Here is a 24,711-nt window from a genome sequence, read left to right as displayed (position 1 = left end):
TTCAGCCTCAAATCTTAATAAAGAAAACTATTGTAATATCACTCTTATAAAAAGATGATAAAAGGGCACAATCACATCTGTTCGACAGGACTTAATTTGCTTTAATCATGGGGAACAGTTTCGTGACTCGTCCACGTCACTCCTTCAGCTCTGTCTTGCTGGCAAACAATCGGCGATGTTACTGCTTTTGTTGTGTGCATGTCGAAGGATTTTTCTAGATCAAGGATTTGTATGTTAGTGAAAGGTTGTGTCGGAGTCCCTCTCCTCTGTCCAGGGAAGGATTTTCCGCGTTCACATACACAGCTTCGCGGACTCCTCTTTCAAAACATCAGGGCCCCATTTCATAAAAAAGTTGATATGATAGCAACTCTTGCTGGAATGGCAATTGTCATAGTAACGACAAGAATCCAGCTTCCTGATTGGCTGTTGCCATTGGAAGTTGCCATTCCAGCAAAAGTTGCCATCCTAACATCTTTTATGAAATGGGGCCCTGGTTTCCTTGTCAATGATGTCAACTTCTTTGTCTTCAAAATTGCGTCCCTTGTTGTTCAGGTGGGTGAACGCGGCAGATTCATTCCCCTGTGTGTGGTTTTGCGGTAAACTAATAATGAGTAGAAATGGAGATAGAACCATCTGCTCTTCTTAGAAGTCATGCTAAGCACCGCCAAGAAGTTGTGCGCCTATCTACAGGTGGTATATATCCAAGTGCTTTGAGAAAAGAGCGCACCAGTAATCAGGACTTCGCTCTCACAGCAGAAAAGACTCTGCTGCAGCCCCCCCCCCCCCTTCTCTGTCTCTTTCACTGTGCTGGCAACAATCAATGTGTATACTTTGAATTGGAGCAGAGAGTCAAAATTCACTGTGATGTAAATACACATTTAACAACAACATTTAGAAAGACACGCTGGAACACGCTTTAGACGAGTACTTCACTTGAAAGTTTAAATGTGCCATATTAAAAAATGTAGAAAACTAACATTCGTAAATGTGCCCATCATACGGAGAAATATCAGTTTGTTTGTTTTTTATGAGAACCTAATTTTCATTTCATTTTGATTTTTTCTTCCTAAATTTTTCTGAATAAATATAGTATTTCGTTCAAGATTTTCGTTGAAATACAGCCCATAGTTCAATGAAAGCTAAATTTATTATGCGTCTCCAAGTTTTGTCTTGGAGCTGGAGCGCCACCGAGAATTACTTCAATATAGCGAAGAGGAATGTAAGACATTCCATTGCAGTGGCGGATCCAGAGGGGGGCGCAACCGGCGCACGCCCCCCCTTTATTTTTAGTGAAAAACAAAAGAAATAAAAAGAAAAAATATGAAATGAAACCCCGAAGTGCCATCAGAAATATTAGTCACGCCCCCCCCCTTTACAGAATTCCTGAATCCGCCCCTGCATTGTAATGTTTTAGAACTCAAACATGTGTTTGCATGGATTACAAAGAGTTGCCACTCAATCTATAACATGTCCCTATATGGGTAGACCGTTCAACAACATACAAGTCCATGATCCGGAAAATTCCTCGACGTACAAACAATAAAAGCAGTAACATCGTCTATTCTCCTATCGCAAGCCAAACAGAGCTGTTGTCAGCAGTGACTCGGACGAGTCACGAAACTGTTTTCTCCTTTATTTTCACAAGTAAGTCAAGTCGAATAGATTTGACTGCACGCTTTTATCATACTACCTGGATGAATCAAAATCTACATCGATATATCACTCTTGTCGTGGATATGGGAACATTATTGTGAGGAGGAGCAGACGTTTAAACGTCGTGCAATTGGAACATCGCATCTATGCCAGCTTCTCCGAGCTGAATCCGTCCGTCCGAGTTTACAGAGAGGTATTTGCCTGCAAAGGAGAAAATTCAAAAAGAAAATGATCCTTAATGTTGTTTAATCATGACTTTATTCAAGTTCAAGTAAGTGTGAGAATAACAAATATACAAAAGAACCAGGTCCACCGTTTCATTCAAAACGAATGGCAGGTTTAGACACGTACATGGGGATACAAAACAAGAATATTAGAGTTTACATTATTGCAACCCATATCACACATAAAATATCAGATATTACCGGTGATCAATCAATAAAAACAATTAATACATAATACTATTTCTGTGTTACAATAACAGCAGTGATGTAGTTATCATCCGCAGTATTAATACAATAATCAGCATTAAAATATAATATAATAAATTATACAAATACACATATAGACCTATATATATGCATATACATACATATACACACACATACATATATACAAAAAAAACCCCACATAAACCTTATTATCATCATCATCTCATCAAATCTTCATCAACGTTAATCTTTATTTGGTGATACATGATAAACATTAAAATGATAATAATGTAGGGTGTCAATACAGGTTATGGCATGCAGACTGGAGATTAACATGAGTCATGTACGCTTCAAGTCCTGAAGAGCACTCTCGTTTGTTTTGCAGTTTTACTTGCCCTCAGCAAACCTCAACACAATGAGCATAATTTTGCATAAACTGTAATTATCATATTTCAATATTCAAATTAACTAATATCGAGGACCACTTGAAGTAATAGGAATGGAAGAGACCAATTAAAATGAAAGAACCCAATTTACTATGATTTCCCAGTGAAAACAAACTGGATGAAAGTGGCAACAAGCACAGGTGAGAACTGATGTTCAACATTTCATGTTTCTGATAAACATGGAATGTTTCTGTTTCTACTGTCTCTTCCGCCACAACTCGCCACTACTCGCCAAAGCTCGGCACTACAACTCGGCTAAGTGGGAACCCTGCTTAAACGTTCTGATACGCAAACGTAACCAATCAAGACAAAAAAAAAAATCATCCGCGCAAAGCTCATGCAAAACAAGAGAGAGAGAGAGAGAGAGGGGGGGGGGGGTACTAATGCTATGCAAAAGCAAGACTGAGCAAGTTTGCTTTCATGCAGTTGTTAAAGGAAACCAAAACCCAAAGAGAAATGTGGATTGACTGAAAGCAGCAACATTAGTAAAACACATCACTGAAAGTATGAGGAAAATCGGACAATCGATGCAAAAGTTATGAATTTTTAAAGTTTTGGTGTCGGAACCGCTGGATGAGGAGACTACTAGAAGTAATGTCGTCGCGTGTGGGTAGTGATATAAAGAAAATGTAAAGGGGATTCCACAAAAATTCACTTTTCTATCATAATGAAAGAGCATTTGACTAACGCCTTTCAGAAAGCAGGGGGAATAATTGCTACCCTTAACGGGTATTATGTCAATATCAGGTTGATGCTGCTGCCAGGTAATGGCTGAAAGATGGCAGCCTTCACCGAATAAGAAAACGGATGACGGATCAGGGACCACAAGCAAGAAGATCAAAAGTGAACAAGTCAGCCATTTTACGGTACCACGGGTCAACACGTTGAATGAATCAAAACAATCAACCAATCAAATTCTTCGAATTTTGAGGAGCGGACTCAGAGGATAGGACCACGAACTCTTCACTCTAAAAAATCCCGAGTCAGAACTGACCCGGAACTGGGTCCGTTGGGGTCACACACCGTTCCGGGTCAAAAATGTCTTGGAATTTGTTCATGAAGACCCGGAATGGGGTCACCCTGACCGAATTCATGACTCTGGATGGGGTCATATCTGACCCCATTCCTTGTCATTTCTGACCCGGAACGGTGTGTGATCCCAACGGACCCAGTTCCGGGTCAGTTCTGACCCGGACATTTTTTTAGAGTCTTCATCTGGAGGTCAGTCACCATGAGCGGTGAGTTGGCTCAGTCGGTACCGCGTCTGCCTCACGATCCTAAGGGCCCGGGTTCAAACCCGAGTCTGGACTGAGCAATGTTGTGTGTAATCATACCGTCCCCTCTAGCAAGAAGCAAAACACTATGTTCCTCGGATAGGACATAAAATGGAGGTCCCGTGTATGAGAGAGTCACAACTCATCCGCGTAAAAGATCATGCTTCATTCATTCATCGCAAAGAGCAGGGCGTTTAACCCGGTGAAGTGGTCCCACCTCACATCCAGCTAGACCCCATGGAAGACCAGCTTAGCTTAGCTTAGCTGAACATGGGCTATCTAGCCATCTTCTTAGATGGAAATGAAAAAAAAAAACAAACAAACGAAGTCATGAGGATGCTTGTTTAAACTTGTGTTCCGTTTGCTGCCTTAAGTGACTCTGCATTAAATTAATTAAATGGATCAAAACAGAAAGACTGTTGTTAGATTTATTGAAAATTGCCAATGCTTACCACGGTTAGAAAAGGACTCAAACATAAATCGACTGTTTGCAGGCCCGTGCTTGATAAAAAGACACTCAGGCCCCCTCTTATCACCGTTACCCCTATCCTGTAAATGAATGAAAGAGAGAGAGAGAGAGAGAGAGAGAGAGGGAGAGAGACGGGAGAGAGAGACTATAATTAAATTGTGTAGGCCTATTATTTATATATATTTATATGATACAATTGGATTAGTGTATATCTACCAATTGAATAAACACAATCACGTAATATTGAACAACCATTAATAATGACAATAAAAATCAATGATTTGTGAAGAGTGAATACGTGATAGCGCATTATAATCAACTTTTGATGGCCCGCTAGCAAATGATAATAGGACGGCGTCTTAGTATACAGGCCTTATAGGTATACCTTAACCAGTTGGTTGACCACTGCTGTTGATAGATGTAACTGTGATGCAACTTGCTGATGCATCATAAAACGATGTTTTGTGAGAATAATATCTCCGGGAAAACATTATATAAAATCTGTGAGTGATTTGGGAAAGTTAAATCATTGTTGTCCCGTGACTATGACAACAATAGCTTGGCGCCCTAAACTCCTACGATTTCAGAACATTGGTTCAGCTTCCATTTAAACATACACAGCAGATTTACTTTCCGCACTTTCTTGATATTTACTCGAACACACTTCGTTCATTGTCATTGCGTGTATGTGTGTGTGTGTGTGTGTTGTTGGGGAGAGTCCGTTTTGAGATGTACACCTCAAAAGACAGCCATATAATCTGTAGATGATCCATCCAGATTTCGTACTTACAGGGACGGTACAGTATTGGTGGAGGCGAGAATTGGTTTTTAAATTTTTGCGAGATACCAAGAAAACACTTATGAAATAAAATTTAGTATACAGAACATATAAGAGCAATTCAAAGTTTATTTGATGAAAATCGGGTTTGGAATGACTGGAAAATCCAAAAACAAAGTAAGACAAAGGGATTGTAATAAAAGGTGGGTCCCACACTTTATTAGAATCGCTCTGTTTTTGATATCTCAGCCACTTCATAACCAATTTTCATCAAATAAACATTAAATTTCACATGAAATTACATGCTCTTTCATATTTCATAAGAGGTTTCTCATTATTTCACTAAAAAATGTTAGAAACCTGAATTTAGGTCTCAACCAAAACTATACGATCCCTTTAAACTATCTAAAATTCATGTCTGAAGAGAACATACCATGAGTTTCCCAAATTTGCAGTCAAATACATGGCCGCTGGACGGCTGCCGGATAGCGAATAACTCGTACCTGCCACGTGGGTAGAAGTACCGGTCCAAGACGAAGGCGTCTTAAAAAAAAAAACAAAAGAAAAAAACAAAAAAACAAAACAAAAAACAAAACAAAAAACAAAACAAAAACGGGGAAACAATAAGCACACTCGTTTTACTGCTGATAAGTGGAAAACCGCTGTCTTTATATTTCTTCTTTAGACAACATATTTGGTAAAAGAAGTTACGACGAAATATGTTTGTCTCCACACGTATTCACGCATCCTTTTGAACGGCTTTCAGAACGAGTATGGAATAACTAATTGACTCTTGTAACAGTATTCTAAATACAAGTATAATTATGTAGGCTTAGGCCCTATATTTACATAATTATATATCAATAACTGTTGACCCAGCTTTGGGGAAAACGGTTTGGTCATAATCACAGTGTCAGAGTCTTTAGGAGACGTTTCATGTCCTGTTAAATCCATGCTTTACTGGTGACTATGCTTTATGTATTCTCCATATGAACATACAATGTCTCCTTACAGCTGGATATTGATATATAAATATATATATAATATACTTACACAATATATTCATGTGCACACACACACACACACACACACACACACACATATATATATATATATATATATATATATATATACGCTCTGCACCATTTGGAATGAGGGAGTAGGCAATTCAATAGGTTTGAATCAAATTTACATGTTATGTAATCCCGAGTCTGGTGGAGCGGGGTATATAGCGCCCTGTTTGGTCTTTGTTTTACTTTGTTTGTTTGTTCCTTTTACCGTGTGTAATCTTCACTCCCAGCAAAACGCATCTGAATTGCATAGGCATTATTATTTTGTTGTAAGAAGGTGCTAATTCTCTAGAAGCCACGCCGTATATTTGACAGATGATCTACAGTTCTGTTATCTTGATGGATCAATAGCACCAGGACGTTTATTTTCTTTTGGTGAGCAATGTGTCGTGCATAATAATCCAAATACCTCTATGTTTGTTCGTTCTGGTTTTTCTTGAAGATGGTACTCTCAATGTAGCGTCCTATGTTCGTACTTTCTTTCTCTTCTCCCTTTCTTCATTTTCTTGAAGAAATAGCTGACAATCTGAATGGTGTTTTTTTTAGTACTGTGTTATGACCATGGTTTGTGTGACGATTACCTATGACACCAGATAGGAATTTTAGTAAATTTTAACGTAAATTAAGTAGAATAAATAATGGCATGTACATACAATTGTATATTGTTTTACGAAAGTGAAAAGGGGTGTGGTCATGACGGGTCATTTAGCGCCGACTCTCATTTAAGGCTCTCCACCTGGTGGAGTATCGCCAGTCTGGTGATGAACTGTAGGTATAATGATTTAATGATATGGAAAATTTGTTTGAAAAGATTTGGCAAGATGATGTATTTTCAGATTTTATTATTTCATAATGTAATGGATGTTTATTTGTTTTGATTTGCGGATCGGCTTAATTTGATCCTTCCTTTTTATTAGGAGAATTCTTGTTTGATTCAGACTTGACGAATAATTAGATTTTTATTGAATATATCGTTTGGGTTCTGCAAATTTTGATAGGGTGGGAAGGGCTCTATATTTTGCATGTTCACTACTCATATATAAGAGTCATGGAATTATGTGAAATAGGCTGTATTTCTTCCTTGTCTTTGTGTTGTCCCTATTTATTGTCGGTACTCTGCTCTCTTGTAACCCTTGCAACTTGTCTACTATTCCTACTTCTTTCTTTCCGCAGCGATGCTCGCATTCTTCCGTTATCCCCTTTCTTCTGTTCTTAGGGTCATCACCTTGTGCAATCGAACGCACTCTACATGGTTCTCGCTGAAACTCGAGTTCGGTCTTGCCATTCATCCTTTATATTTTAGATTATGCGGTTTGAAAATGTTGCTGTCAATTCATTCAATAACGGCGAACTTTTTGAAATGTTTCGTCAAGACCCATATCACATGCAATCAATGACCCCCAAAATGATGAGTATCCTGTAGTTTATGATTTTGATTTTTATGAAACAGATGTTGAATTTTATGAGGATAATAATGAACAATATCTAAGTTCCAACTAAATGAATCAGTTCAAATCTTTAACCGGAATCAATGATTGTTTTTCTTTAATGCATTTGAACATAAGGAGTTTGAACAAGAATTTTGATGATTTTCGTTGTTTTCTGGACAACACTCATGATTTATCTTTTTCTATATGTCTTAGTGAAACATGGATTACTCAGGGTTCTGCTTCCACATATTCTCTTCCAGGCTATGATTTCATAGAAAATAGTAGACATGAAAGAATGGGCGGAGGCGTTGGTTTATATATCAAACAAAACCTTGATTATATCATACACAATGGTTTAAATTGTATGAATGAAGTCGTTGATTCATTATGACATTGTGTTGAAATCAAGGTCGCTCATGCTAAAAATATAGTTGTATTCATAATGTATAGACCTCCAAATTCTAATACCCAAGATTTTTTTTAATAGATTATTTGCAAATTTTATTACATAATCCAGTATTTCGTAATAATGATTGTTATATCATGGGAGATTTCAATTTAGATTTATCTAAACTTCAAACTGTGAATACTGCTCGATTTTTTTCTTGATATCATGATGTCCACATCTTTTTACCCCTTATAACCAAACCAACTCGAGTAACCAATCACTCAGCAACTCTTATAGATAATATATTTTGTAATATTTATCCCTTACCGGTCTCTGGTATTGTTCTTTCAGATTTATCAGACCATTACCCTATTTTCACTCACATACCCCTAATGAAAACAAGTTACCATAAATGACCCAGTGTCAACTTTCCGGAAAGTGACACCAGGGGGTGTTTCATCAACGTTTGTCAGCGCTGACAATTACCATAGTAACAGTCAGTGACCAGAGCATCTCATCCAATCAAAACCAAGGATTTTGCTGAAATTGTCAGCGCTGACAAACGTTGATGAAACACCCCCAGGTAATATAGAGAGGTTGCAAAATGACCTTGGTAATGTGGATTGGTCTTTTGTATATAATACCGAAGATACAAATGAAGCTTATGATTTGTTTATGAGTACTTTAATATCGCTTATGTATAAGCATGTTCCTCTTGTTAAAAAGAAATCTAGAAATTATAACAGATCCCCTAGACTTCCATGGGTATCTAAGTGTTTGCTGCGATCAATTAATCGAAAGAATAATTTGTATTATGCTGACAAAATCAAACGTACCCAGCAATCTCATAAGTACACTTCATATAAAAACGTCCTCACACAAATATTACGCTATGAGAAACGGAAATATTCTACTAATCAGATAAGTTTGTTTAAACATGATATTCAAAATACTTGGAAAGTTATCAATATGGCAATCAGTAAAAATAAGAATGAACTCCATATTACATCAATATGGTGATTTATTTGTTGATGGTGTTTCCTCAATAGTGAATATTTTTAATCAGTATTTTTCTCAAATAGGAAATAATCTTGCCCAAAATATTCCACATACTCATTTCAATTTTCAAGATTATCTAGAAGTCCCCAATCCAAGTTCATTGCTTTTTATACCTTTGCATAGAAATGAAGATATATTGGAAATTAGATATAGTTCAGGATTTAAAAAATAAAAAAAGTTCTGGATATGACGGCATTCATAATGTCCTTTTAAAAAGTATTATAGATTATATTGTTGATCCACTTGTACATGTATTCAATTCATCGATAAGTAATGGTGTTGTCCCTGAGATTATGAAAGTTTCCAAAGTAATTCCTGTCCATAAAAAGGGGAAAGGGAAGTTGACTCCAATTACAGACCAATATCTTTGTTATCCTCTATTTCGAAAACATTAGAAAGGATATACACCAGGCTTTTGAAGTTCTTAGACACCCACAAAATCATTTCTGATCATCAAATTGGTTTTCGCCAAAAGCATTGCACATCTCATGCAATCCTTACCTTCCTTGATAAGGAAGGTAATAAAGCTATAGATAAATTTTATCATACTGTTGGAGTATTCCTGGACCTCTCCAGGGCCTTTGATACCATAGACCACAACATACTACTTCACAAATTATCACATTATGGTGTCAGTTGAAAGGCCTTGGAGTGGTTCAGGAGTTACCTCGTGTGTGCATGTATGTGTGTATTACTTTTTTTGTATCACTTGTATCAAATTGCCTTTTTTTCGCAATTTGATTTTTTCCCATTTTTTTTCATGAGGGGAATGCATACTACAAGCTCTGCTTTTTAGCAGTCCCATCCATTTCCAGCAATTTTGTTTCTGCCTTTACCATAATAATATAACATTTATTTGTATATTTGTTGATAATTTACATGTGACTTTATCACATGTTATTATGTTTCATCGTATTTTTGTACTGATTTCCTGACATCTGTATATACGAACAATTATTCTACTCATATAATTATTTGTATGTCGGAAATGAAATGTACTTGAACTATATATATATATATATATAGTATATATATATATGTGGATGTATCTACATATATATATATATATATATATATATACATAAATGTATATCATACATTATATACTAGTATTTATGTACATATATATATATATATATATATACATATATAGGCCTACATGATTATATATACAAATATCATAAGTATTTTTTTTAGTTCAATATCTTTATATCAATAAACCATGTATTGTGCCTCACCTATGCTCCCTTCCGCATTAAGGAAGAAATATCGACAAATACGATACAGACTCGTGTGACATTCATAATATACATTTTTGACAAATTAATTATTACAGCATAAATTAATTGTTACATCATCTTTTGCTTAAAGTAAGTGTGTGTGTGTGTGTGTGTGTGTGTGTGTGTGTGTGTGTGGATACAATGGGGGTTGGGGGTGCATGGATAATACATACCTGTATGATGGGATGTGTTGGCCGGGTTTCCTTCATCCATGTTCAGACAGCCGTCAGTTGTAGCGAACATGCGCCGCTGAGTTCTGTTGTGAAACTCTTGTATGAACAATAATTTCTGCGGCGATTGGTCTTGGATACTAGTGTATTGCGAGAACACAACCACTTCGATTTCAGCAACGGCCTTGTCTATATGGATTAGAGGCAAATGGTAATGAAAAAGATAAAATAAACAAACAAACAGACAAAAATATGGCTATTTGTATGTCTGTCATAGCTTTATCAAATTGGGGATATGCAAAGTAGGGGTCTGAGTTCAATATAAAAAAGGCTTTAAATTACGTGAAACAAACCCTCGAGAGGTGTTGATTACAATGAATTCGCTGGACTCTACTGTCGTAAGGTATTTCATGACACTGCATTGAGCGTTGGACTCTGTGCTGAGGAGGAACTGAACTAGAATTTTACAAAACATGATATTTATCAAGTTTTACATACATTCAATTAGTTTAAAAACAATTTAATCGATTTTGTTTTCATTCTATTGGTCATTTGTAGACTTTCATTAAAACAAATTAGGCCTGCACTGTTTCAGTGATCCTACCTGTACCCATAATTGTCAGCTCGATTGTTATTTCCATGTGGGCGCCTTCATTGCCTTGTCGCAAAAGTCTCTGTGATTAGAACGATTAATAGAACACATAGGAAATAAAGAGAGCGAGAGATAGCATATATGCATATATATAGTTAATGTCCATTGTTTTCTGTCTGTCTATAATATGAACTCTACAAATGACAACTGCTTCTTGCTAGGATAGTCTCTTACACTTTCATATCCTTGGATTGTTTGTGAACGTTGGCTGATATGGCTCCTTGGTAAGAAAATTTGCGTGGCGCACTAGTTTAACAAAAGGGATGTTACAGTATTGGTTGAGATGAGAATTGAGATGAGACTTGAGCTCTTAACGTTTTGTGAGATACTAAGAAACCACTTTCATGATAATGCTAAAGAGCATATTATAATTCTAACGGCTAATTCAAAGTTTATTTGATGAAAATCGATTTTGAAATCGCTGAGATGTCCAGAAACAAATTAAAACAAAGCAATCCTAATCGCTTTGTTTTGGATATATCTTGACCATTTCGAAACCAATAACATTTTGATTAAATAAACGTTGAATTCCTTTTAGAATTACATATGTTCTTTCAAATTTTACAAGAGGTTTGTCATCATTTCATTTGAAAAGAAATAAGCTAACCCGAAGCCAGGTCTCAAATGAGACTACACCATCCCTTTAAAGAACAAAATTAAAACAAATTTGTTTTCATAATCCCTCACCTTCAAAAAGTCCAAATATTTAGGAGATCATCGTAAAAAAAGAAAAAGACCTGATTTCCTTCTGCTGCTCTCGTAATTCAACTATAGGTTTAGGGTTTTGATCTAAATCAAAGGCTGTTTTAATTGGATGAGCGTTCGTTCTATCACAATTAGTGGAAATTACATTTGCTTGATAAGACTTTCGCCTGCTGGCTCTGCAGGCTTCTTCAGATCGAGCGTTGTGGGAAGAACTTCCCACGAGCCGACGCGACGCGTAGCTGGCGCACGCCGATCTTAGAGAATGGGATCGTATATTGAAGAAAGTGTGTATTGCCCCAGGTCTCGGTTGAAGGTTTTCTCTTGTTGTTTGCGAATGTGAATGGCTTCCCTTATCCAGCGTGAGGTTTTCCCAGAGTCTCTGGCTAGGATGGAACACTTCTTCCAGTTGATGTGGTGGTTTTCACTGGCCACATGTTCGCTGATGGCCGACTTGTGCATGTGGGAGGTGGTTTTTCCTTTCTTTTTCCTCTTGAGAAGTAGGATGCACTAACTGTGTCGAATTTTCTGGCTGTTTCTCCAATGTAGCTTCTTTCGCAGTTCCCACATGGAATCTAGTGAACTACCCCCGCTTGGTCATCGATGGGTCTTTTGTCTTTTGGGTGTACTAAGATGTTCCTGAGTTTCTTGTGTTGCCTGAATGCTGTGGAGATTGTGGTATTTCTGGTAGATTCTTTGCAAAGCTTCCGAGGTACCCTTTACATATGGGATGGTTACCAACTTCCTCCTCTGGTTGGTTGGTTTGGTCTGTATGTTCTTCTTGGTTTGATTTTCCCCCTTTTTCTTTTGGTTTTCTTGAAGGACCAGCCAGGGTTTCCACATTTCCTGAGAAAGGACTGGAAGTATTCTTCCTCTGCGTTCAGGTCTGCCTCCTCAGTGACGATGCAGTGTGCTCTGTCCATGAGTATGCGGATAACCCCTAATTTTTGGTGGAGTGGATGGTGTGATTGGAAATTCAGGTACTGTCCTGTGTGTGTCTTTTTCCTGTAGACGACCATCTTGGTTGTGCCATCCGGTCTTTTGGTGATTTTCGTGTCCATGCGCAGGAAAGGGATGGAGTTATCAACCTCTCGCTCATGAGCGAATTTGATGCTGAAACTGCCTGTGTCGTCAACTTGGTCCAAGTGTGCCTTGAGTCTGTCGACAGTGTCCGCTTTTACTATGGCAATGATGTCATCCACATACCGTTTCCAAACTCTAGGTTTGATGTCGTCATGAGCGGAGGCGATGGCTTCTTCTTCCAAGTATTCCATGTAGATGTTTGCGACAATGGGTGACACAGGGCTGCCCATAGCTGCTCCGTATTTCTGGCGATATATCTTGCCGTCAAAGCTGAAGTAGGTGGTCGACAAGATAAATTCGAGGAGCTTTATGATGTCGTCCACTGTGAGGTTGGCCCTCTTGTGTAGTTCGGAGTCTTTTCGAAGTCTGTCCTTCACGATCTGGATGGATAGGTCGATTGGGGTGTTGGTGAAAAGGCTCACGACGTCGAACGAGACCAGAACTTCATGGTCCTCGAGTGTGATGTCCTTGAACTCTTCTGCCAAGTCCTTGGAATTGTGTACATGATGATCTGTCTTCCCTACCAACGGTGACAATATGTCTGCTAATGACCTTGAGGTATTGTACCAGATGGATCCAATATAATCTACTATGGGGCGGAGGGGGAAGCCTTCTTTGTGAGTCTTAGGAGTACAGTACAGACGTGGTACATTCTCAGCCGTGTGATAGAGGTAGTCATACTGTTGGGAAGTGATCTTTTTGTGAGCTTGAAGCGGTTTAAGCAGCGCTATTAACTTCCGTTTGTAAGAGGAAGTGGGGTCACAAGTTAATAATTCATACGTCTTTGCATCTGCCAACATGGAACTGACCTTGTCTTTGTAGTCTTGAGTGTCCATGACCACTGTAGCTTTCCCCTTATCTGCAGGAAGGATGGTAATTTCCTTGTTGGAAGCTAGTTCTGTCAAGGCTTTCTTTTCGGCTGCGCTGGTGTTCGCCTGAGGAGGCCTTGTATTCTTAAGTATTCCCATGACATCGTTTCTCAGAAGGTCGGCTTGGGGCTTCTTGAGAACTGCTGTGGCTTTGAATTGTTCCGTCGCCACAACAAATTCCTCGATTGGTAGAGTTTCGGGTGCAACTAGGTACAAACAGTCCACGAGTTCGACAGATACAACACGGCGCGTAATGTGTCGCTCTCGTGGGCCTTGATGGCTTTTCAGTGTCGAACTCATGGGCTGTATGACTTGTGAGCTGTGTAACTCATGGCTGTATGACTTGTGAGCTGTATAACTCATGGGCTGTATGACTCGTGAGCTGTATGACTCATGGACCTGTTTTCAATGTCGAACTCGTGGGTTGTATGACTCGTGGGTGTCGGTCTAGTGGGATGACCCCGAAGTATTCATCCCATACAAGCTCTGCTGGTATTGATCTTGTATTGTGTCAGATCTCTTCCTCCCTCCCCCTTCTCCTCCCTACCCCCTCCCTCCCTCTACCTCTCTCCTCTACTCCCCCCCCCCAACTCTGCCTTGCTACAATTTGTTTTCTTATTATGTTCTTGTGGTACTAGATCTTAGTACATAGCAGTGATCAGTATCACACAACTTGGAATGACTGTGTTATTTTAACGTATTTCTTTGTTTTGGCTACCACTTAAACAGCTCAAAATACATAAAGTTAGTCTGTTTGACAAAACAAAGTCTTTTCAAGTACTTTGCAGGCAATAAGGTGATGATGACACCCCCATAATCAAGGATAACTGCCTGCATTTATGTATTCATCTTATGAAGAACTGATCAACACTGCAAGATTTATTTAAAAAAAACCCCCAAAGGGCATGATTTTCAAAAGCGTCCCTTGAGAAGCTTTATAACCCTTGAATGTGTAATTTCTCATATGATGTAGGGGGAAATATCACCAAAAACACATTTATGATGTTAAACAGTCAAATAAGAAATATGACCTCCACTATAGGGCTCACACCTGTAAATAAAATGGACTGTCTCAGACCCCTTCACAAATTCGTACCAAAGATACCAAAATAAATGAAGAAAACAATTAATTAAAAATCAATGATGTAGTTTGGCAAAAAACTGAATAGCTGTAGATATTGAGTATGAATTCCTCTACAAACTGCATTTTGGTTGGAAGATGAAAGCTTTTCTGATGGAATTTGAGGGGACTATATTTCATTGTGTACGTGTACGGAAAATAGGTGATTTTTTGAGTGACAAGAACTCGTAGTCTGGCTTTGCGGACCCGTGGACAGAATTTGAGCATAAGAACCCACCCTGGAAATATGATGGATGAAAGGGTATATCTCACTTATCCAGGTTAGTGAAGATGAAACACCTCATTTCACCCAGCTATTTTACAGAATTTTTTGAAATTTGAATTTTAACACACGTCTCTATGGGGAATTATTTACCCGTGTGAGCCCTTTAGGGGCCATCTCACGATCTCACGCATGACACCCATTTTTCTCACGTCACAAACACACACACAAACACAAACACAAACACAAATAATTGACTTTGAAATGCCCGTACTATAAATTTGAACGCCCGCTATCATTAAAAGTCATAATCATTTCAGATCATAAGGGTCATATCTTCTTCATCTAATGATACCGATTCCCTGTTCATAGTTTTGATATTTAGAATAAAAACTTAATGATTAATTGAAAATTCCATGACAATCTAAATTGCCTTTACTATTAACTTTTTTGCTAAATCTATGATCATTTTCTTTAACTAGCCCAACATTTTGAAATTCTCTCGATAACAGTACGAAAGAAGCTATGAATTTAAACAAATTCACATTCAAATTGAAGATTTGTTTTCATAAATTCTTATATCGGAGATTGAGTTACATTTTAGTAAGCTTGAACTTATTGAGTTCTTTTTCTTATTCGTCTAACTCATTACTTTTTTTAACTCGATGATCCATCGCATCTTATACCTCGCCTGTGTTCGCATGGGTTTACGTCACGAGACCGACACCAATGAGTCATACAGCCTACGAGTCATACAGCTCACAAGTCATACAGCCCATGAGTTATACAGCTCACAAGTCATACAACCCATGAGTTATACAGCTCACAAGTCATACAGCCCATTAGTTCGACACTAAGCCAACAAGACCCACGAGACCGACACATTACGCGCCGTGTTGTATCTGTCGAACTCGTGGGCTGTTTTTACCTAGTGTCGAACTCATGGGCTTTATTTGCCTAGTGTCGACCTAATGGGCTATATGACTCGTGAGCTGTATGACTCATGGACCTGTTTTCAATGTCGAACTCGTTGGCTGTGTGACTCGTGGGTGTCGGTCTAGTGGGATGACCCCGTTGGCATTGACCTTTCACTCCTCTTCCTTCACTCCTTTTCCCTGCCATTCCTTTTCTCATGGTTCTTTTTTGTTTCTTCTTCTGAGATAATTCTTTCACTCTGTTTTTTCTCTATTTCCATCTCTTTAATCAGGAGGGCTTCGATTGTATAGGTACGTGTATCTTTTTTTTAAAAATCTAAACAACTTGCTTTGTTAGTATTAGTGGTAACATTTGAGGGGGTCGGTGCAATATAGTGTTAACCCACACTTTTGTCAAAATTGAGTTACATGCATTTTCATAATTCTTATCCTTCACTCTAACGCCCGTGAAAATATTATATTTGAATTCAACCAATAAGATGGTAAAAAATGCATGTATTTATGTTTTATTAATGTACAATGTATATGAACTTTCCAAACATTCAACAGCGATTATCTCAAAATGACTATTGTGTGGGTTAGCACTATATTGCACCGACCCCCTCATTTTGTGTTCAATAAGTAGTTATATTGTATACGAGGAGACTGTAAAATACGAAACACTTTTCAGTATGTCTCCTCCATTTCCTGCAACTATAATTTTAATTCGTTATCACCAGAAAGTGATGCACAGGGTTCTTGATTTCACAGTATTTTTTCTTCGTTTAGATATTGTGTTATGTGTTTGCTTTTATATTGTGTTATTATTTGCATGTATAGCCTACATGTTTTGTAGTGTTTGAAATGAAATGAAATGAAATGAAATAAATGAGCAATCGGTTTAGAATAAATCGCAAATTTTGACAGATTAACGATCAAGTCTGTTTGAAAGTTGCCGTTGATATCACTGGCAACTCGTTTTCTTTTTTCCGTTTTGATTAGACAGGGTTCAGAGTGAATTTGGTCACTTCCGGAGAACACGAAGATGATAAAGTAAAATACGTTTAAAGTTAACGTATATGGAGAGGAGAGGTAAATCGTACAAACTCATATTATCAGCATCATACCCACACTGAATTCAGTTCAGCATCTCCAAAGCGATAGTAGATGAAAAACAATAAACCAAATAAACGTAGGAAGAAGCCGGAAAATCATTCTTAGTTCATGGAATTCCCTTGCATAATGTTGCACCACAATAATAAGATTGTCACTAAAACGACTGCCTTTTCGCTCTTTCTTGTCAGTTCGAAATCTATTTACTACATGAATATGAAGATTTGTCTTACCAATTGGATTTTTTCCGAGGTTCGCAGAAATATTTGGAGGACATCTTCTATGCTTTTGTTGCGGATATCCATTTCATTCACGTGTGTAAGAATGTCAGATTTCCTGTGAAGAGAAAATGAACTTGGTTTTATCGTCCTTAACGTCATCATTACGACATATCCACATTACAGACATTGGCGAATTTCAATCGTGATTGTAATGTTGATAAAGGTGTGACTGGCATGCTTGATACCGTTTGCTGACTACTGCTAGTCACATGCATGGGGCGAACCACGAGGGGTCGGCATCATGCGACTGTTTTCTTGCGTGGGTGGGTATAGAGACCACTTCATCGGGTTATAGCACCATTACAGAACTTTTCGAGTTCGGTGGTGAGCACCTGAGATCTATTATGGATAACTCACACACGGGACCTCTATTTTTTTTTTTTTTTTTTGCCTCTTAGGCCTACTAGGTGATTGTGGTGCCGGTGATTTTGGTGTAGCGCTGATCTATCGTTATGATCCTGGTGATGATGGTTTATGATAAGAGCAGATGATGATGATGACTATTGAGCATGAATATTGTATCTATGGAAGTGATGATGACTCATGATAAAGATGATGGTGCTAACGAGTGTGAGGGTATGAAGATCGTGTATTGCGGCTGATGGTGCCCTAAAGTAATAGTAAATAGTAATAGTAAATGATAAATCAAATTAAGTTTAATTCACTTTCAACTGAGTACAACTGATAACTAATTATGCGAATGAGATAATAATACCATAAATTTCTATTCGTTTTTAACAAATACTCCATGCTTGCCATGAAAATGAAAGACAAGTTTGTTACAATATAATGTTCAGCAAAATATTGAACAATTAAAGAAAATCACATTGTGTATACGTTTGTTAATGAAATACTTAGCTACAAGATAATCTTTAAGATGGTGAATAATAACATAAGGTTGATATGCAAGCCAAGCATTACTGCCATACAGCTGATATTACAACTGCTAGTACCGAAATTCCAATAATAATACTATACGTTTTCCTTTTGCTATAACACAATTTATTGTTCCTATTATACTGCTACTTTTCCCGAAGTGTCGCATGGGCTGTTGCTTCTTCATGTAAGCCTACGGATGATTTTATGAACCTCCTTCTTGGATTAATTTAAGCCACCAATTGTCCCAGTGAGAGAGGAGACACTATGAAGCAGGTAATATGGACATTTTCGGTCACTACAGGCCTCTGAAAGGATAAGTGGACAATGTGACTCAAAGTTGGTAAACTTATAGCACGCTTACAAAAGACAGGCCTTGTCAGCAATCGAGTCCTGGAAAACGCGAGCGATGCAATAGCCAAGACCCTCATTGTGGCAAATGTGCATCCCTAGACGGCAGGGAGAGTCCCTGTTGGTGGGGTGAGCCACGAAGACATTATTGCCGAGAGAATCAAATGTCGTCACATCGTGGTCATCCTCTACCTCGTCAATGGAATGCTAGAGATGTAAGCAGGGAGAGAGAGAGAGAAAGAAAGAGAGAGAGAGATAATAGGGGAAAGTTACGACGACGGTAAGACAGTGAGACAGAGAAATGTAATACTGGTCAACACTCCAACCTCTTACCTCAATAATTTCTAGTGTAGCGCCGTTTACGCAGTACGTCTATAATTTTCCTATTCAGTCACGTAAGGTCAAGGGTTAGCTCAGAGATCAAACTTTCTTTATTTTTACTCTTTATCTTTAGTGATACGTTTGTAGGATGCGTTTGACAAACTAGGGCAGGATAGGTCAGGGTAGGATGTTTGTACGATGTTGAGTCATATAAGCCCCACTAACCCCCCCCCCCCCCCAATATGTGGCACCGAGTACCTTGTCCTCTAAAGTATGCGGAAGTACAGACATTAATGTTGCACCTTTGACAGTGTACGTGCTTGATTGATAATTGATGATACCTTATTCTATCACTTACAAGGCAGGCTCTCTTCTGTCACTTTTTTAAATCTAGTATTTGTCGACGATTTCTATAAAATGCAGACAATAATATATACACCAATATCCTCCGTAACCACGTCTGGAAACCTTTCGTACACAGTTAAAGTCTTGCAAAATATGTGTTGCAAATAGTATTTAAGACACTGTACCATTGCTGAAAACAGGGCGAAGCCAAAGTGGGTCAAAGTAGGCATTGTGTGACTTACACTTCTTCAATTTTTTCATGTCTGGTAGAAAAATGACACCCCGAAAAACACTCCATGGCAATACTCCTATGTAATTACTTTGTTTAATTTGATTAGTTTAATTAGTTTGATTAAAAATAGAGCGCTAAAAGCGAGTATTTCCATGAATGCCAAATTTCTACGCGACGCAGGGAATCACTGTCTCTTAGAGTCACACAGATATTTCTAATAAGTCAATTAACGACTGTAATTGGTTTTAAAGGTACGGCAAACTTTACCGTCGTAGATTATTTCAAATGAAAACGCAACGCATAAAAAGGTCTAAACAATATGCTGAACTCTATTGATGCCTAGTCTATATATAACTAAATCATTAAATGGTCTACTTCATGAAAAGGATTTAAAAATGTTTTTCCTGCACCTTGTTTTGCCGACTAATAAAACTCATCCAGATCATCTTTATTCATATTCCACTTGTGATATCATCCTCATGTAATAATAACATAGTTACTCTCTAAAGCATTAAACGTTCTTTTTCATGCAAATGTTTTTGACAAAATTTTTCGACAATGAGTGGTAAGGCACATAACTGTGTTTAATGTTCATTTCGAGTGTTACAGGCGGATGATGCCAGTTAAGTTAATTATGATTCTAACTTGTTAAAAGGTACGTAAGGCAACCTTTATCGTCAAAGATCATTTAGATGATAAAAGATGATATGGAGGAGTTTTTAAAAGAAAGAAAAAGTAGAAAATGTTTAAAGATATATGATGCATATTTTCATGAAGTATTAAGTGATTTGGTTGTGTACAGACCAAAAGGCATCAAAATTACAAGAGGTCAACATTCGTTTGGATTGCAGGACGGACCGTTTAATGATGCGCTTTTGGAGGATTCGTATCATGAAATTGCTGTGCTTGCTGTTAATTCAGATTCATTATCAGCATGATCAAACCCCCAAGAGTCGTAGCTTCAAGATGATAGCAACTTTCGATGCCACATTTTGCCACTCTTTAAGTTAGAGTTGATTCTGTACCCCATGTTCATAACAGTATGTAATGTATTTTTTGTCCTGTTACCACTTTAAAAATAAACGCTGTCCTGTAGAAGGCGTTCTCTAATTTTGACGTCCACTTGGCCCCTATGATACCCCGCAGTACTAGTCCAGTCAAAATAGGGTTTGACCCACCACTAATTGCAACAGTAGGAATTCCACTGCAGTGCAACTTGTTATGGGCTCCTAGACACCATATTAAAAGTCCCAAGAAATCCAGTGGGGCAAAGTGGCTAAATTTGCATAATATGCAATTTAGCTCCCATAATGATAAAAATTCAGTGTTTCCAGGAAAACTAGGCTTCTAGGTTTCATATTGGAACACCGAAAGTGTTGAAACCTATGTTTACAATGTCAGTTAGTGCGAGGAAACATTTCTATGTACATAATCTGGGCCTCATTTGCATAATATGCAAATTAGCTCCCATAATAATAAAGATATAGTCTTTACAGGAAAACTATGCTTCTAGGTTTCACATTGGAACTCCGAAAGTGTTGAAACCAATGTTTACAATGTCAGTTAGTGCCATGCAAACATTTCCATGTACACAATCTGGACCTCATTTGCATCATATGCAAATTAGCTCCCATAATGATAAAAATTTAGTGTTTCCAGGAAAACTATGCTTCTAGGTTTCAGATTGGAACATCGAAAGAGTTGAAACCTATGTTTACAATGTCAGTTAGTGCGATGCAAACATTTCCATGTACATAATCTGGGCCTCATTTGCATAATATGCAAATTAGTTTCCATAATGATAAAAATACAGTCTTTCCAGGAAAACTATGCTTCTAGGTTTCAGATTGGAACTCCGAAAGTGTTGAAACCAATGATTACAATGTCAGTTAGTGCCATGCAAACATTTCCATGTACACAATCTGGGCCTCATTTGCATAATATGCAAATTAGCTCCCATAATGATAAAAATTCAGTGTTTCCAGGAAAACTATGCTTCTAGGTTTCAGATTGGAACATCGAAAGTGTTGAAACCTATGTTTACAATGTCAGTTAGTACAATGCAAACATTTCCATGCACATAATGTGGGTCTCATTTGCATAGTATGCAAATTAGCTCCCATAATGATAAAGATAGTGTTTCCATGAAAACTATGCTTCTAGGTTTCAGATTGGAACACCAAAAGTGTTGAAACCTATGTTTGCAATGTCAGTTAGTGCGATGCAAACATTGCCATGTACATAATCTGGTCCTCATTTGCATAATATGCAAAGGATACCTAGCCAACGGAATGTTCAAATGCATAAAAGTGCTCGATATGAGCATACAAGAGTGTTCAAATATGATATTTCAGTTTCTCTTCTCCAAAAACAAACTTTACAGCATTAGTAACCTAGCATGAATAATATTATGCAAATTAGAGTTTGTTATCAGACAGATAATGATAGCTTATCCATTAATTACGTAGAATCAATGTACGAAATTAAACAAGTGCCAACATCTATAACTTGTCCAATTTTGTAAATAATGAACTCTATTTGGAGGGTGGTTTATTCGAATCTTGATGATTCAGCTCTTGCATCCTTGAGGGTTTTGAGATATTAAAGATGGCACAGTCAAAGGAAACCCTGTGGGTAGTGCCCAAATTTACCCCTATCGATCGTGTTATCCCCACGAGCATTACAAAACATGCATCAACCAACGCGATTTCCGTTGTTCTAAGCGTACAAGATTTTTTTTTAGAGTCCTTTGGCCGTCCAGCAAAGACTCTTTTATTTCCATGAAATAAATTGGCATTGACAGCGGAGACATTTTTCTACAATGCGTATATCTTTAAAAGGTGATGCACAGTCAAAGCGACTCGCCGGGAGGTACCCGAATTTATCCCTACACCCTCACGGCCCTGTACAAAACATAATCATACACACGTGAATACAGCTGTTTGAAGCGGCAAAACCTCTCTAACGTCTTTTTCGTTTCATTTCCATTAAAATTGAATGGAAGTTAAAGAAAAATTATTGTTCTACAATATCTATGAGGTGAAAATGGTTCACATACGAAGGCAACCACGTGAAGGGTGCCTAAAATTACCCCACCAAAAGGCAGTCTAAGAAATGCAATAATCATGTACCAACGCAAATACATAATTATGTTCTATGGGTACATGCCTTAAAAAAGTCCTTCTGGTCCTCTAGCAAAGAAACTTTTATTTAATGAAATTAATTCAGTGGGGTTAGCAGAAGATATATTGCTCTGCATCATTCGAAGGGAGCCTACTATATAGGAAGTGCCCACATTAATTGCCTCCATACAAACCATGACCCGTATACCAACGCAATTACAGTCATTCCAAAAGTGCATGTCTCAAAAAAGGTCGTTCCTTGAGTTTTATGACTATTACTTGAGTTGTATGACTATGTATCATTAATGTCAGGTGCTACAATCATTGTACATTCTTTTCATCCTCATAGTTTTACGCACCTCATTTTCTGTTGCAAAAAAAAAAGTGATGTCTATATGTTCTTGTCGAAAATGAAATAAAAATTGAATCAAATTGTATTGAATTGAATTCCTGCCATATAAGATACTTTTATTTCTATAAAAATTGCCGGGGTAAAGATAAAATAACAACATTGATCTACAATATCTAATACAGTCCAAAGGGTTCACTTGCAGAGACCACCTTGTGGGAGGTGCTCAAAGTAACCCCATGCTTCCTAAAGGCAATGAAAAACATGCAGTGTATACAACCGCGAAAAATGTTCCATGGGTACATGCCTCTGAAAAGTTCTTCCGTCTGTCTAGCACATACGCTTTTATTTTCGTAAAATGCAATCAAGGTAATATAGGAGATGTTGCTTTACAATATCTATTTTGTCTGAAAGGTGGACATTCAAAGGCAAGCCCTTGGGAAGTGCCCAGATCACCCCTACCCTGACCGTCGTGGTCCCAAAACAGGTTAACAAAACATGCATTATATGCCAAAGCAAACTCAGTTGTACATGCATGTAGAAAGTCGTTTTGCCGGTTGGTAAATAAAGACACTTTACTTTTCATGATTTTTAAATGGTAGAGACACTGCTTTACAATAATCATATGGTCAAAGGGGTGCACATTCAAAGGCTACCAAGTGGGATGTGTTCAAAATCATCCAACCCCCATGGCTATAGGAAACATGCACTACCATATAGCACGAATATGTTCCATTTTTTCATGCCTTCACATAGTCGTTACGGTTGTACAGCAATTGCCCTTTTGTTTTCAAGAAATGGAATATAATTACAAGAAGAAAAATTGCTCTACACTAACTATATAGTTAAAAGGGTGAAAATTCAAAAGCAATCCCTTGGGAAGTGTCCAAAATTACACCTCCGCTCAATCCCCGTAATTACAACACTAGGATACTATGAACGCAAATACCGACGTTCTTTCGTGCATGGTTTTAGAAGTAGTTCCGGCAATACAGCCTCACACTTTTATATCAATGAATGTCGTGGAAATGATAGAAGAAGCATTGCTTCACAATTCTATTCAGTGAGAGGATGCACATTAAATGCCAATCCTGTGGGATGTGCTCCAAAGTACACCACCCTCATGGCAATTATAGAAAACATTGAATATCATTAACGCGAATATACTATATGTTCCAAACGTACATGTTTTCAAACTTCAAGGGCAGTACATCAAGGGCAGTTTTGTTTTCAAAAAATACATTGTAGTTACAGTAGTAGAGGAGACATTGCTCTACAATATCCATATTGTCAAAAGGGTGAACATTAAATGACAATCTCTGGGGAATGGTCCAAAGTTACACCTATGCTCACGCTCAAAACACAGATATTAGCAACGCAAACACCGTTGTTCTAGCGTGGATGGTTTTAAAAGTAGTCCCGGCAATACAGCAAATACACTTTTTATCGATGAAAAGTCATGGAAATGATAGAAGAGACGTAACTTTACAAGATCTACACAGTGAAGAGGATGCACATCAAATGGCAACCCTGTGGGATGTGCCAAAAGATATCATATTCCACCCTCACGGCAATATAGAAAACATAGTATCATATAACGCGAATATATATATGTTCCAAACGTACAAGTTTTCAAAATTCCATTATGCCGTATAGCAAAGGCACTTTTGTTTCCAAAAATACAACTAATTAATAGAGGAGACAGTGCTC

At 37.8% G+C, this 24,711-nt stretch overlaps 1 protein-coding gene and 1 long non-coding RNA gene across 2 annotated transcripts; both read right to left on the bottom strand.

Moving 5' to 3' along the window:
* Window positions 1-1,727: 1,727 nt before the first annotated feature.
* On the bottom strand, window positions 1,728-10,562 carry LOC139707953 (uncharacterized). The gene is made up of 4 exons (XM_071619944.1): window positions 10,452-10,562; window positions 5,485-5,594; window positions 4,257-4,353; window positions 1,728-1,854 (listed from the first exon to the last, which is right to left on the bottom strand). Exons 1-4 carry the CDS (start codon window positions 10,519-10,521, stop codon window positions 1,769-1,771), a joined length of 363 nt encoding a protein of 120 aa, XP_071476045.1. The 5' UTR covers window positions 10,522-10,562; the 3' UTR covers window positions 1,728-1,768.
* A 490-nt stretch (window positions 10,563-11,052) lies between these two features.
* Window positions 11,053-18,807, bottom strand: LOC139707954 (uncharacterized). Its single transcript, XR_011709313.1, has 3 exons — window positions 18,646-18,807; window positions 17,358-17,460; window positions 11,053-11,122 (listed from the first exon to the last, which is right to left on the bottom strand). It is a non-coding gene; the product is annotated as an uncharacterized lncRNA (long non-coding RNA).
* Between the last annotated feature and the right edge of the window lie 5,904 nt (window positions 18,808-24,711).

Source organism: Diadema antillarum, unplaced genomic scaffold, assembly GCF_040938485.1.
Source record: "Diadema antillarum isolate AM-2024a unplaced genomic scaffold, OU_Dant_1.0 seq00001289_RagTag, whole genome shotgun sequence".
NCBI classification, from domain to species: domain Eukaryota; kingdom Metazoa; phylum Echinodermata; class Echinoidea; order Diadematoida; family Diadematidae; genus Diadema; species Diadema antillarum.
This window is presented reverse-complemented; position numbering and strand designations above follow the sequence as displayed.

What these genes read in the sequence shown, in the direction of transcription:
- LOC139707953 (XM_071619944.1), bottom strand. Translation starts at nt 10,521, where the DNA reads ATGTTCGCTACAACTGACGGCTGTCTGAACATGGATGAAGGAAACCCG. An exon ending in GCAAATTTGGGAAACTCATG is followed by an intron (nt 4,354 to 5,484) that starts GTATGTTCTCTT and finishes ATTCATTTACAG; the next exon opens with GATAGGGGTAACGGTGATAA. An exon ending in TGAGTCCTTTTCTAACCGTG is followed by an intron (nt 1,855 to 4,256) that starts GTAAGCATTGGC and finishes TCTCCTTTGCAG; the next exon opens with GCAAATACCTCTCTGTAAAC.